The sequence below is a fragment of the Rhinolophus sinicus genome, chromosome 11 (genome assembly GCF_057876585.1).
Source record: "Rhinolophus sinicus isolate RSI-liver-muscle chromosome 11, RSI-T2T, whole genome shotgun sequence".
Lineage (NCBI taxonomy): Eukaryota > Metazoa > Chordata > Mammalia > Chiroptera > Rhinolophidae > Rhinolophus > Rhinolophus sinicus.
Window position 1 is genome coordinate 6,681,864 of NC_142511.1, and position 15,318 is coordinate 6,697,181.

At 37.2% G+C, this 15,318-nt stretch overlaps 1 protein-coding gene across 2 annotated transcripts in view; it reads left to right on the top strand.

The window, feature by feature from the left end:
- Positions 1–15,318, top strand: part of RABGAP1L (RAB GTPase activating protein 1 like) — a 424,365-nt gene that overhangs the window by 246,310 nt on the left and 162,737 nt on the right. For both annotated transcript variants that reach the window (XM_019725918.3, XM_019725841.3), the window contains exon 15: positions 4,387–4,461. In XM_019725918.3, coding sequence (XP_019581477.2) covers positions 4,387–4,461 — 75 coding nt within the window. The remainder of the gene's footprint in view (positions 1–4,386; positions 4,462–15,318) is intronic.

The following is a 15,318-nucleotide window of genomic DNA, read 5'->3' on the forward strand; positions in this document are numbered from 1 at the left end:
ATTAGTCTACGGTCTGCTCCAACTTTTATGCACCACCACAGACAGTCACAAAATTAAATAATTGCCTGTAATTGGTTTCAACAAACGCCCCTGGGAAAAAGACTTTCCACACAGATTGAGCCTTGCAGGTGGAGTTCCCCTTTGTCTTCTCAATTAATCCTAGATGCTTTCCCCAGAATCAATCTTCGTTTTTATTTTTTAGCCATATATTACTTTGACTTGTTATAGAACTTTATGTAAGTGGAACCCTGGGGTATGATCAATTTTGTGTAAAGTGTAGTTTCCACAGCATAATAATGCTAAGATTCTTCTGTGCCATGCGTATAATGAGTCATTACTTTTTGTTGCTGTGATAACCCAATCTGTTCTCTGCTTCTTTAAGCCAGCAAGACTACAGTTTGTATCCAAGCTTTAGCCATCCAGTGTGGTACCACTGGTGCCTGACCTCCAGCAAAAGCAGTGAAGATTGAGAATTTTACCCAGTTTCATTCTTTCTTTCACGTTTATTCTCTCTTCCACTTTCTTCCTGCTTTTATTTAGTTCTTCAGTGTCTTCAGTTATTCGTTTGATTTATTTGTCCAGATATAGTTTAAATTTGTTACTCACGGGAAGTTTGGTGCAATAGGAGCTACTTCTCCATTACAGAAGTGGTACCTAGATGGTTTTGAAAGTCAATCTGAGCATGCGTCTGCCCAGAAAAGTCAGGGTGGGGAGGCAAGTTTTGTATAGAGGGAAAGAATTTGGTTCAGTTCAGTTAGAGAAGGCTTAGACTAAAGCCAAACAATGCTTGGAAAAACTCCAAGGGAAAGAACTTGCTAGAGCACTGTGCTTTTCAAACTGTGAATCATAAAATGAATTTAGTAAGGGGCCTCTGAAGAAGTCATTTTTGCTACTACCCTAACCCAAAACCATAAAACAAGTAGAGAGTATGACTAATGCATTACTGATTTGCACTTTTATCCTCAGCTCTCCAGTTAGAGAATAGTCTGTGGAGTCAATGAATTCATATCTTCTCTGTCTGATGTAGTGGACCTTGATTTTCTATTGGACTTCTCTCGTAACGCAAACAAGCACATACACCACACACTTAATGTTAAATATATATATAAAGATGGATCAAACACTTGTCAGGATGGTGTCAGGGTTGATGAAGAATGATTGGCCTTTGGAGATCCGGTTTTAAGGAGTCCTCAGCTTAGACATCGTCCACGGGGAAGAGAAAGCCTTGAAAATCTACTCATCACTCAAGTGACATTCTCTGTCCTCAGCAAATCCCAGAGTTCCTTGTTTATGGGAAAGGAAGTGCCAGAGCACCCTCCACAGAGGGAGAGTATTAGAACCTTCCCCGCTTTCGTCACTTTGTGCTCCTTCTCTCTTCTCTCTGTCTATAATCCTTTTTCCGACCCCTAACACAGACACACACCTATGAGCGCTGGACAAAAGTACAGATGAAGCAATCAGAAATATAACTATAAATCAAAGAAAATTAAATAAGTAAAAGAATGCTAATCCATCTTTCAAATTTTAAAATTAGGCAGAGCTCTGGAAACTGGTGATAATGAAGAAAAGCTCCTTTCAGATTCATTAGGTAATGACTCCATCATCTAATTTTTCACTCAGTTACAAGAGAGTGTGATAATATTATCATTAACAGAAGAAGATTAAAAGAGAACAATAGTCCTCCAAAAGGCACCATTAAGAAAATGAAAAAGTAGGCCACAGGTTGGGAGAAAATATGGGCAACGCATATGTTTGACAATGGACTTTTAAACAGAATGTATTAAGAACTCCTGTGAATCAACAATAGAAGGTGAACAACCTAATTAAACAAATGGGCAAGAACTTGAAGAGATAATCACAAAATAATATATATCAACTACCTAAAAGCACATGATAATATGTTCTACATCATTAGCCGTCAGGAAAATGCAAGTCAAAACCATGGGATTTAGGGGGCCGGCCTGGTGGCTCAGGCGGTTAGAGCTCCGTGCTCCTAACTCCGAAGGCTGCCGGTTTGATTCCCACATGGGCCAGTGGGCTCTCAACCACAAGGTTGCCAGTTCAGCTCCTTGAGTCCCACAGGGGATGGTGGGCAGCGCCCCCTGCAACTAGAAATGGCCCTAGAGCTGAGCTGCGCCCTCCACAACTAAGACTGAAAGGACAACAACTTGACTTGGAAAAAAAGCCTGGAAGTACACACTGTTCTCCAATAAAGTCCTGTTCCCCTTCCCCAATAAAATCTTTAAAAACAAACAAAACCATAGGCTTTAATAAAAGGAAGGAGACTGGCAATATCAAATAGCGACAAGGATGTGAAGCAACGAGTACTCATAGTTGCTGGGTGGGGGTAATCATTGTACAGCCATTCTAGAAACAGTTTGTCATTTCTTAGGAAGCTAAACATACGCTTATCACTTGAACCTTCAGTATCCTCTCCTATGTATTTACCCAAAGAAAATGAAAACCTACATATACAAAAAGCCTTGTGTATACATAGCGGCTTTATTCACACTAGCCAAAAACTGGGGAAAAAAGCAAGTGTCCATCAACAGGAGAATGGATCAGCAAGTTGTGGTATGTGTACGCAGTGAAATAGTGCTCAGCGATGAAAAGGGATGAATGCTGATACCCACAACAGCATGGAAGGACCTCAGAAACGTGCTGCTGAGTGAAAGCAGCGGGGCACACATGAGTGTTTACACTATGATTCCATTGATAGGAAATTCTTTAAAAATGCAAAGCTAATAATATATTGTGATAAAAATCAGATCAGTGGTTGCCTGGGATTTGACTGCAAAGAGGCCTGAGGGATATTCTGGAATGATGGAAATATTCTGGAATGATGGGGTTACATAAATGACCCAACTCAAGGAATTGTGCAATTAAAATGTATGCATTTCATTAAACACAAGTTATCTTTCAGTAAAGTGTTTTTTGTTTTTTGTTTTAAGTTAAAAAAAGAATTCAAGACCCTGTGCTCTGACCCACTTTGCATATGGGAGAGGCCACACAGACCCTCCCTATGGTAATGCTTCCTGGTTATCGTCGATAACCATGGCCCTGACCGAGGCAATCTTTATCCTCCCACAATCGTAATGCATTGTAATTATTGGCACATTAAATGGAAATCCCCTCACTAAAGTGAGGAACAGCATCTGGATGGGATACACGTCCAGGACAAGACCCAAGCAGCACAGTTGGGGTATTTGTCTTTTCAAAACAAGTGTGGGAGCACCCGAATGATTCTTTGTTCTAAATCAAAGGTCGGTAAATTATGGCACTTGCTGCCTGCTTTGGTACAGCCCTTGAGCTATGAATGCTTTTTTATGTCTTAGGGGGTTGTTTAAAAATAAAAACAACAATATGCAACAGATACGTAAGTGTCCCTCAAAGCCAAAAATATTTACTCTTTTGATTTTTACAGGAAAAGCTTACTAATTCCTATTCTTTTCTCTTTGATTAGTACGCCATGCTTACTGTAACCAATTCAACCTCTTAAAAAACTTGTACACGGCATCTTTTTGTCTTAATTATAATCTCAGCAGTTCGAAGTACTAGTTAATGTATATTAAGCTATATATGTATATACTCTATAAGTATAACCTATTTCCTTTCCTCTGAAGACTAAGATGCATACTAAGTTGAATGGTATGATAGCTATTCTGCAAGGAGTGGTGTGTTTCCTGTGAGTGGGTTTCTTTGGCTCTGTACCAGCCGAGCGCGTTAGAATGCCATTAAAGATGGTGAATAGCAGAGCGCCTAATAGTAAGTGCACATGTGACATGAGGCTCTCTCTTCACCAGGTGCAAAACGTGCAGGCAGTGATAAGTGTTTCTGGTTCACCCCAGTGGAATAGATGGGAAGAGTCGTTATTTACCCTTCAGCCTCCTAGAAAGTGGGCGAGTAGTTTAGAAGGTGTTTGAGAACTTCTAGAGGTTGTAGAGGGTGATTATTTTGTCTGTAAGATGAGGGGTCTGCACTACCGACTCAGGAGTATGAGATTTCCGCTGCAGTGTTCATTAGAACTCCCATGTCAACTGGAGGACCATCCCACCCTCTCCCTTCCTTCGCGCCTGCCTTCCATGATCTCATTTGTCTGATGAGACCATAAAGGATCTTTTTAAATTAATTTAGGTGCTCTGAGCGTCTCTTTACTCCAATTTCTAAAGACAATCCTGGGGATAATGAGACATCTGGAATTGCTTTAGGAAGTGCACCGCCTCTTTGGGGGACCCCTCTGTGCTAGTCACCCCCACATTCAAGTGGAAGGATCAGTGAAGTCGTGGCAGAGAGCCCAACAGAAAGTCAGCAGCCTGATGTGAGCTAACACGTACGTGAAAATCTGAAAATGTTTATGAGCCTTCTTTCTCTCCGTCTTTTCTCTAGGCCTATTCCGTCTACGATGAAGATATCGGGTACTGTCAAGGGCAGTCTTTTCTTGCTGCTGTATTGCTGCTGCATGTAAGTAATTTTCCATGTAATAAAAATAAACTTGCTGCCAAGTTTATTTTATTTTCTGCGTGGTTTTGTTTTCCCTTCTTATTTTCCATGTGCCTGATGGAGATTGCACTTGGCATGTCTTTTTAAAATGTACCTTTGGTGATAAAGTAAGAGATAAGATGTCAAGAACGGGACAGTTTCTCAATAGAATTAATTTTATTGGCGAGAAGGGAATAAATTGCTTGCTTGGAGTTATTTTTAACTAGAACCCTACAGAATTAAAGAGGTCAACATAACTGCCCAATATGAGCAGGACAGGACCATTAGGAAGGAATGTGACAAGGAAATCTTTTGTCTTTTCTGTGATTTATTTTTGTATGTTCTCTTTTTTCTCAGCCACCTGTATTTAACAGAACGTTTCTTGAGCATCAGTTGTCAGTACTGGGCTAGGAAGTGGCATTACAAATATGAATAATTTATGATTTGTGTTCTCAGAGGCCTCATGGTCCACAGATAATGTAGGCACATACTTATTCTTTTTACTCTTTGTGTCTCTATTGATTTTTCTTTTTTTCTTTTTTCTTTTATTAGTTTCAGGTGTACAAAAGAATGTAATAGTTAGATATTTCATCCCTCACAAAGTGATAACCCCTCCCCCAATCTACTACCCCTCTGACATCGTATATAGCTATTACAATTCCATTGACACAGTTCCTATGCTGTACTCTATATCCTTTGCGTGTGTGTGTGTGTGTATGTGTGTGTGTATAATTATAGTTGACATTCAGTATTATTCAGCTTCAGCTTCAGGTGTACAGTGCAGTGGTCAGGCATCTATACCGTCCGTGAAGTGGTCTCCATAATAGGACAAGTGCGCATCTGACATCCTACAAAATCTTTACAACATTATAGATTATGTTCCCCAGACTGTCTTTCATATCCCCGTGGCAATCCTGTGAATACCAATTTGTGCTTTCTAATCCCCTCACCTTCTCCCTCATCCCCAGCCCACTGTGTTGATTTTTCTGGTGTTCACTAAATAACTTACAGTGTGCTTAGCGAAAGTGACACACAGAGCAAGAGAATAGAGGGAATTACCCAACCTAGCTCTGCTGGAACTCTAAGGAAAGACTTTTTAGAGGAGATAGTAGCTTTGCCAAGATAGAAATAATTGAGTTTGGGAGAGACCAGATGGGTCAGGGAGGGGGTAGAGTAGAGATTGCCAGACAAAAGGAACAATAGGAATAAATGTATGGAAACACAATGGAGCACAGCATGTAAAGGGAACAATATGAAATACAATTTCTATACAGTTGCTATAGGAATTGTACGCAGGGAGAGGTCAGCTGGGCAAGGACCATTCTGAAGACTTTGTAATAATGTTAAGAAATGTGGGCTTTATTGTAAAGCTATTGAGGAGCCGTTGATGAGTTTGAAGCAAGGGAATGGCAATCAGAGGTTTATTTCCCATAAATTCTTGTTATACCCATGCAGAGCGTGGAACTGAAGAGAATAAGCTGCCATTTAGGAAATGTTAAGCTACAGGAGAGATGTTGGAACCCAGAGAAAGAGAAACAGAATTAAGAAACATGTAGGAGGCAAAATTGGTAGATTTTATAGGTGGGTTGACAAAGGAAAGGTTAAAGGTAACATGCCTACTTTTCCAGCTATGGTGACTGGATGAACTGTGGTATTTTGAGCTGAGATAGAAAAAATACATCCATGGAGATTGAATGGAGAAAAAAGGTTAGGAACTGACGATGAATTTTGTTCTGAATTCTTTGCGTCTGGGATATTTGGGGGATATCTGTGTGAAGCTATCCAGCAACCAGTTGGATGCTGTAGACTGATACTGAGGGAAATGAAAGCTGAAATTCCAAGAGTGGACCAGATCATCTAAGAAGAATCGATAGAGTAAGAAGAACAGCACAGAGCCCAGGGATGCCAGATATTTAAAGAGCTGATGAGGAAGAGGAATCCTTGAAGAATTTCTGGATTTTCAGTAGGGAGGAAGCAATGTATAATGTCAAATGCAGGGGAGAGATCCGGCAAGTTTAAAACGAAAACATGTCTTCTACATTTGCGTTCTGGAAATGAAAACAGTTATAGTAGCTTCATGGTGCTAGTTCTGATAACTTGATTCTGATGATAATGACATACAGTGGTAGTGGGATTATTCACTTTACTTAGCTTTGAGTTTGAGTTCTTCCTCTGCTGTAGTATTACCTGTTCTTCTTGATATTGTCTTTGGCACCCCTCCTTCTTTGATAATTCCATAACCCATCTTCTTGGGATGCCCTGTGGTAATAAAGCACTTTGTGGTCAAATTCTCGGAGCCCTTGTTCTACTACTAAACCTACCTAGTATCTAGAATAGTCAGCTCCATATCGCAAGGAGCTGGAGATCTAAGCAGGGACATGGATGTATATTCACCAAGGGTCAGAGCCATTGTCCTTCTGAAAGGAGCCTTTACAGTAATTCTGATGAGAAAGGAACCTTTATAGTAACACCGCCATGAGGGAGAAGCGTTGTCTTCTACAAAGTACTCTTGGAGTATATCATGGTTTAGTATTTTGGACCTGTAGCCCTGTTAAACACATTATAATATGTTGATTAAAATTCAGTGAGAAGAATATCTGAGAAATATGTTCTGAGATTTAGCAGAGGTTTAGTTAATTGTAAGATCATATTTATTTGGAAACACCTCCTCCTGAAAAAAAAGAGAGAGTGAATCAAATAACTAGAAAGTCAAATACCCAGAATTTTTTCTACATTATCTCTTCTATTATAAAGGTCACTTGGCAAGTCGGCTATTGTAAACTTATTCAGCAAAATTGCTTCCAAAGTATGTCACAAGATGGATAGAAATTCAGTCTAGGCTCTTATACTTTCTACATTAAGAGAATTGTGCAGTTGTTGCCATGGCTTATAAAATAACTGGAAATACAGAAATGACTTCAGAATTCTTGAGGAAAGATGAACTGATATTCAACATACTGCCTTTAAATGAAAAACATACTGTAGTTTTTAATTGACAGTATGTATGATATTTCTGTTAATCAGCATATTTCATTAACTGACCAATCCATCCCATTTACCAATTTGTATAGGAGAAGTTCACTGTCATTTTTTCTTCCATATTTTGGCCTCCATGGTTTAAACAGGTAGAAGAATACGGTCTAGCTTAAATAATTCATCAAACACACTATCTCAGGTTCCAGGGAGATACGTTATTGAGGTCTTACTGACTAATTTTTTATCAGTTACATAAGCTATGGCTTCCTTTTGCTGCCAGACATCCCTTGGCAGCTCCGTATTAATCACTGTCAGGACCTGCTTCTTTTTGGGATGCTGCCTTTTCCTCGAACCTATGGTCATTTATATTTCACATTCACTGCCGGAGAGGAAAGAAAGACCAAAAATGAAAGTATGTGCAAAAACAAAAGTTGATAATTTTTAAGTGTTTTCATGTCTAAGTAGTTTTAAGAAATTATTAGCTTCTCCTGGTGCTTGGAAATTTCCAGATGCTTTGATAATAACTTTGTAACTTGTCATAATTTAAGCAGTGGAAGAATTTACTGTTTATCCCAATAGATGCTGTTTTACCTATTGATGAAATTACAAGAAATTTATCATTTATAGTTGGAGAAAAATGTTATGGCACAGATTGCTGGTCACCATTATAGTGTTCACCTCACCGGCCTTTAAAATTAAACATGCAATAATAATCAGTCATATCATTATTATGGTGTTAGTCTTTGCTTAATTGGAACTATAATAAATAATGTATTTTTATAGATTTCATTTATTTGAAAACCCATGTAAAATATTTTAGATAATTTTTAATCCAACATACTTTTCTAACATTCATTGCCAAGCAGCTGAAAATTTTTCTTATTGAATATATACTTTCTTTAGACCTTTAGAAAAATCATGCTCCTTTTGAAGGTTTAAGTTACTATTTGCATACTAATATTGGCATGTGTGGAAGTTTTCCAGCTATAAAAATGTATTATTTTTGCATAATCCAGAATGTTTAAAACTATTGAATTTTTTAATAAAATCTTTGACTAGGCATAGCTCCTTTGGAAACAATTTTGCCTTTATCTGATAAAAACATACATACTCAGCAATTCCACTCCTAGATATATACCTTAGTCAAATTTATGTACATGTACATGTATTAAAATTGTCCTACGATCAGTGTTTATAATAGTCAAGCGATTCAAATGCACACTGATATCTAATACTAGAATTATAATTAGACATTAAAATGGATAAGTTGTGGTCTATTTATGTAGTGGAACACTATACAGCCATGACAAACAAATGTTTTATGCTACATAGGTTCATGTGAATGACTCAGACAAACATAAAGTTTAATAAGAAAACAGTATATTTGGTATCCTTTGATGTGATTCCATTTAGTGTAAAGTTCGATCACAGACAAAACTAAAGTCTATTTTTAGGATGCTACATAGCTGGAAAAACTAGAAATTATGCCAATGACATGGTTACTGTTGAAGTCAGGACAGTGATGTCTCCGAGGAAAAACGGGGCGTCGTGATTGGGAAGGGACCACAGGGGTCTTCAGAAGTGTTGACACTATTCTATTGCTTAACCTGTTTTACTCTGTAATCAATTATCCACGGAAGAAGAAAGTTAACTTTTATATATTTTTCTGTGTGGTTTATTTCAAAATAAAATAAGGTTTAAAAATTAGGAATCCTTTAATGAACCCTCCCCTCAAAAACAAGACAGGCTTAGGATAAGATTTAACCAATAGACCTAAGAAATCAGAAGCAGAGTTTTTTCTTCTTAGTTTTTCAGAAAACTCAAGATTCTACAGACAAGGTAGAAGCTTCCTAGTTTATATATATATATATATATGTATATGTATATGTATATGTATATATATATATGTATATACACATACATATATACATATATATAATATATATGTATATGTATATGTATATATATATATGTATATACACATACATATATACATATATATAATATATATGTATATGTAAAAATATTTGTGCTGTTGTGTTATTCAGAATTCTCTGCTACGTGACATAACCTTAGTTCAAAATAGCTTCAATTAAAAAGGAAACCTTTTGGCTCACATAACTGGCAAGTCCAGGGCAGAGATGATTTTGACCTGGTTGGATTCCAGAGATCACATTTTGTCATCAGGAATCTGAGTCTCTGCTGAAATTTTCTTACCTTAATTAAATGGGCAGGTCACAGAGTGGGCAACACAACTGCTGACTGGCCTGGTTTCATATCCTTTCAGTTTTACAACTTCATTTAAAAGGACCATCTTTTCCTAAAGGTCCTGCATTAAAAAAAAAAAAAAAATCCCTGGAGGACTCTAATTGGACAGCTTTGGGCACCTGCCATCCGTGAATCAATTACTAGGGCCAGGAAGTTAGGCTATTCTGATGGGCCTGGACCAGGCCTCGAGTCCACCTCACTTCTGACAGTGAGCTGAATCAGTTCCTCCTGAACAATGAACGGTTTTCCTAGAAGAAAAGGAGGTTTGCGACCAAACGATAGGGAGAGAGGATGCTAGACAGAAACATCACATTGTCTTATAGTGATATCCTTACTACAAGAGTTTTAGTGGATTTTTAAAACAAGTCCTTTTATACTCCCAAGTCACTTTTTTCTTAAAATCCAAGAAATTTTCCTGTTCTGAGTTAATTCTTGCATCGGTGCTTTGGAGCCTTTTCCCAGTATCTTCTCTCTGTCCTGTAAACATACTCGTCGTATTCAAGACATTTTACCTTAAAAAAAAGAAAAATCCTCTTTGGTCCTCCCATTTAGCTATCTCAGGTTTATCTGCCCTTTCAAAGCCGAATTCATTCATAGGATAGTAAATTGCACAACTATGAATTTGATGTGGTTTAATCCCTTTCATGTTATATTACCCTTGAGCGAGTTTCCTAAGCTCTCTGAGCTTTAGATTTTTCATTTCTAAAATGGGAATAATACTATCTTTCTAAGGTCTTTATGAATATTGAATACCTTATATTATGAACATAAAGAGTCTTATTTTATATCTGACACAAAAAGAGTGCAGCCCTGGGATTAAAGCCAGGCTTTACTTAATAGATGTGTAGTTACTGGCAATTCACTTAACATCTTTGAACTTCACTGGTCTAATATTTAAAATGTAAAAATAATATCTATTTACAAGGTGTGATAAGAAAATACAGTGAATGTTTAAATTAAAAATTAGTTACAGTAAAAGACACACTGTCATTAATCCCCCTCAAAATACCTCTACTCACTTCGAACACAATTATCCCATCATTCTTGCTACTTTCTGAAGTAGTTCTGGAAGTCCTCTTTTGTGAGTGTCTTTGATTGCGCTGTTGTGGCTGCCTCGATGTCCTGAATTGATTCAAAACATTTACCTTTCATAGTCATTTTGACTTTGGGGAAGAGCCAGAAGTCACAGGGTGCCAGATCTAGTGAATAAGGTGGATGAGGACACACCGTAATGTTTTTATTTGACAGAAATTGCTGTACCAGAAGCGATGTGTGACACGGAGCCTTTCCATTGTGATCACAAAATACGGTGAATGCTGCTGCCAAGTGCCATCCAGTGGAAAAGCAGGGGTCTTCAATATGGGAAGTGGCACGTCAAACTTTAGTAACAGTGACAAGTTTCAACTTGTTCAGTGCAGTCGGGTGTGAACTATGGTTGAGAGAAGGTATGTTTGAAAGTGAGCTATAAATCATTTTCCATCATGACAACGCTCTGTGTCACAGCAATTTCTGTCAAATAAAAACATTACGATGTGTCCTCATCCACCTTATTCACCGGATCTGGCACCATGGGACTTCTGGCTCTTGCCCACAGTCAAAATGATTCAGGACATCGAGGCAGCCACAACAGCGCAACTAAAGACACAAAAGAGGACTTTCAGAATTGCTTCAGAAAATGGCAAGAACAATGGTATAAGTGTGTTTGAAGTGAAGGGATGTAGTTTGAGGAGGATTAATGGCAATATGTCTTTTTCTGTAATATATTTTTTAATTTAAACATTTTTTAATTCAAACATTATCGTTTGATCACACCTCGTATTTGGTAAGGATCAACTAGGACCATAAATGAATGCCTCTAATAATGGTAACTGCTGCATTCTTTCTAAAATTAATAATTATTTGCACAGCCAATTTTCTTTTGGACCCTGGTCCCATTGGTTATATCGATCACACGTAGCAGACTAATATGTTGTGCGGTATGTTTTATGGTTTATAAACAGACGTTCAATTTAAATGTATTTTAGCTTATATTTGATTTAAAAGGAAAATAAACAGCTAGAAAATTTCATTTAATTTGCTTTTCAATGTGTAAACAGAAAATGAAGACTTATGAGCTTATGATTTTCAAAATAGTCACTAGCCTCCACCTTTGCTGAAGAAAATTCAAAAAATCATGGAATGTTCAGTGCCTTCTCAGAAAAAAAGGTAGATTGATTACACAAAAATGTGAAAACACAATCACGTAGAATAGAAATTTTAGTTTTATCCTAAATAAGGGGATTATTTTAAATTATCGACATTTAATTTTACTTCACAAAACGTCCTGATGTGCGTTCATTCTGGTGCGTCTTAAAGACTTGGAAGCCCTTAGAGCGGCTTTCTTTATGGTTCGCTGCAGACAGAAGCAGTGACGCGTGGAGACTGTCTCCACTCAGTGATTATCTTTGTCAGTACAGATGGCAATCAATACTTGTTACCAAACAGTGTTTATGTCACGCTTGACTCTTAGATTGTACGTGTGAAGCAGGTATTTGGGTTTGTGTTTCAAAGAGCCATGGATGACATTTTCATACCTTAAATTACAAGATTTTAATGTTTATTTCCTCCGTTCCCGATAAAACAACACTGATTCCATGACAAAGCCTCCATAACAGCAGAGATGCATATTCAGTGTTAGAGGCCCACCGTGCTCCAACTTAATATTTTATTTAAAAATATATCGCTCAGTGATTTATGTTTTTTGTACTTTAGACTAATTGCATATCAATGATAAATTGGATTGCCTAGTTCAATGAATCATTATAGTAAGTTAAATCATTATTTTACTGCTTTTTTTAAAAAAAGTAGGCAGATGCCACAATACTACCTAGTGGGGGAACCCACTCTTGTAATAAGGTAAGGTTTGATAGTACAACTAGAATTAGGTATTGCTTCTGAAATCTTGATTGATTTTCTTTATGCTAATTAAGGGATAAGCTTAATAGCCAATGCAAAGTACACATCTATAAAAGTTTCTTATGTCTTGCATTTGTAATAATATTAAAAGAAATCAAGTACTTTTATAATTATGTTTGGCTGCCCCGTGCTTCCACTTTCACTCCAAATTGTTTCCTTCTACATTTTTGTTGATTCTTACCTTTGCAGCTGACAACAGATTGCCCTGCTTGTTGAAATGCTTTCATTGATAAAGGCAGATATATTCAGAGTTTATGGTGGTGCTGCTGTATATCACTTCCCATTTATTTTTTAGTATTTGATGAGTTACAGTAATGGCCAAATACTGCTAAAGCTACAGCAAGGTCCCTATTACCCAGCTTGTTATTGGAATTATGATGTTTATTTGCATTGACAAAGCTAATAATTTATTGTTGTCAGTAAATTGTCCTACCATTATTGAAGTTATTAGTGGCTATCAAAAAAATGATTATTATTCACAATTTTCAAAATATCTTTTCCTATCATATATCTTATGTTTTACAATACCATCAATCTAGGCTCAGCCTTCACTCCATGTTATTGGCGTTTTAATAAGGTATAACATCTTCCTTAAACATGCATTGTCTTACCTTCAAAAGCAAAATACCATTATGTCAATATGTGAATTTCCTTTTTTCTGCAATGTAAATGTCAATCAGTATATGTTTTTTTAGGCATATTTTATACATTTTTAGGTATTTGTTTCCATTTTAAAAATCTTTGACATTTTTGCTAAATTTTATATGCTTACTACTGATAAGGAATACATTAATTGAAGAAAGAAATATACCTCAAGAACCTTAGACATGCTAAATAGATTCCATTTCGTCTTTAAACTGGGAGAAGGTAGCATTTCCACTTTCCTAGGGACTATACATATTTCCATTACTCTCTCACTCATTTTGTTAGCATTCCTTTTCTGTCTTCATTTTTAGTCAGTTTTATGATGAGATAATATCTGAAATCCCATAAGAGTTTATTAGAGCTGACCTTAGTCTTCACAGATGGCCAGTATTGATTCTACCCCAGCTGGACTGGTATTTTATAGGTTTAGCCTACTATTTTCATGTGGCACATGAACTAACTGAAAATCAAAACCTTGGCTGTATTACTAAAGCTAGACATGAAGGATACTAATTCCAAGACTATCTTCCTCCCCCAAATATAAGTATATGTTTTAAATAAAGGTTGTGGGCTAGGATTGTCAGTTTTATTTTTTTAGGGATGAAGTTTAAACTTTCAAAAATTTTGTTTTGAAAAACATTTATTAAATATATTGTTTTTGTATATGTGTGTGATAGACAGAGAGGGGTAAGGCAAGGGGAAGGGGGAGAAAAGATAAGGGAGGGAGGGAGGGAGGGAGAGAGAGAGAGAGAGAGAGAGAGAGAGAGAGAGAGAGAGAGAGAATTTAAGCTCCAAGCCTAAAAGCAGAGCAGAAATGTATGTTTATTTGTCATTTTCCTGAATTATTTGTCCTGGTCTAGCCCATACCCAGCTAGCCTTGTACGTGTACTCTAGCTGTAGTGATATCTTAATTCCTCATCCACACACCCAGCTTCCCCTATCCCAAGACTTCTGTGTCCGTATCAAACTCCAGTAGAGTTCCTGCTTACTTTGGGAAGGCCTACATCTTTCCCTCTGTATCCCCAGGGCCTACTGACCACAGTGCATTCATCTCATGTTCAGTGGCTGCATGCATGAATGACGAAAAGCATTTAAGCCTTTTCTGCACTTTAACGGTTCTACCACAGTTAAGGAAATAAAGGTTCATCCCCTTTATAAAATGATACCAGATGGTAAAATATTCAAGAAATCATCATCATTCACTTAGAAAGAGGGGGACAGAAAGTGACTTCGTTGCCCTGGGGCTGGGTGCAGTTATTAACGTGCCGCTTTCTTGTTGAGCCGTTTTCATAGAGATCAGAGAGGCTGAGAACTGGTGGTAAGAGAAGGATTGTAGACCATGTATGTGCAAGTTAGTGTCACTGGAGGCTTCCGTGGCAGATTTGCTAATGGAGAAAAGAATGCAGGGTACTTATGTTCTAAATAACTGAATATAAGTTTAAAAATGTTTGCTGACTTGAACATCTGGGGTCAAAGTCAAGGCCCGAAACAGTTCGTTGATAAACTAGAAGTAAATAAATACTTAGAGAATCAAAAACTGTAACAGCTAAGTGTACTTATTTAACTTCAGGAGATTTTATTTAACTGTTTTGTGTATTTCAGGGTTTGTAAGTAGAAAATAGAAGGGGCCAATTTGTATAGGAACTTAAATAAACAATTACATTTCTGAGTGGGTAAATAGAACTCTAAGTGGTTCAGTTATTCAGGCAGGAGGTTAGCCTAACAAAGGTGTCAAATACCATAATCAGCCAAGGTCAGACTTTCAAAGGAGTGACATTTAAAGTAGATGTTTACATAATAGTTACTTGCCAGGACAGTGAGTAAGGACAGCCTTTTCTTTTTGCTTGGTGCAATTTCTAGAATATTGGCTATGTCTCTCTCAATTCTTTCAGCTTATTGATACCACAATTTAGAGCTTGTTTCTCTGATTTCAGACTTCATTCTCTGTTCAGATAAAAATACCTGTGAGAGGGTATATTAGATGTTATTGGTCAT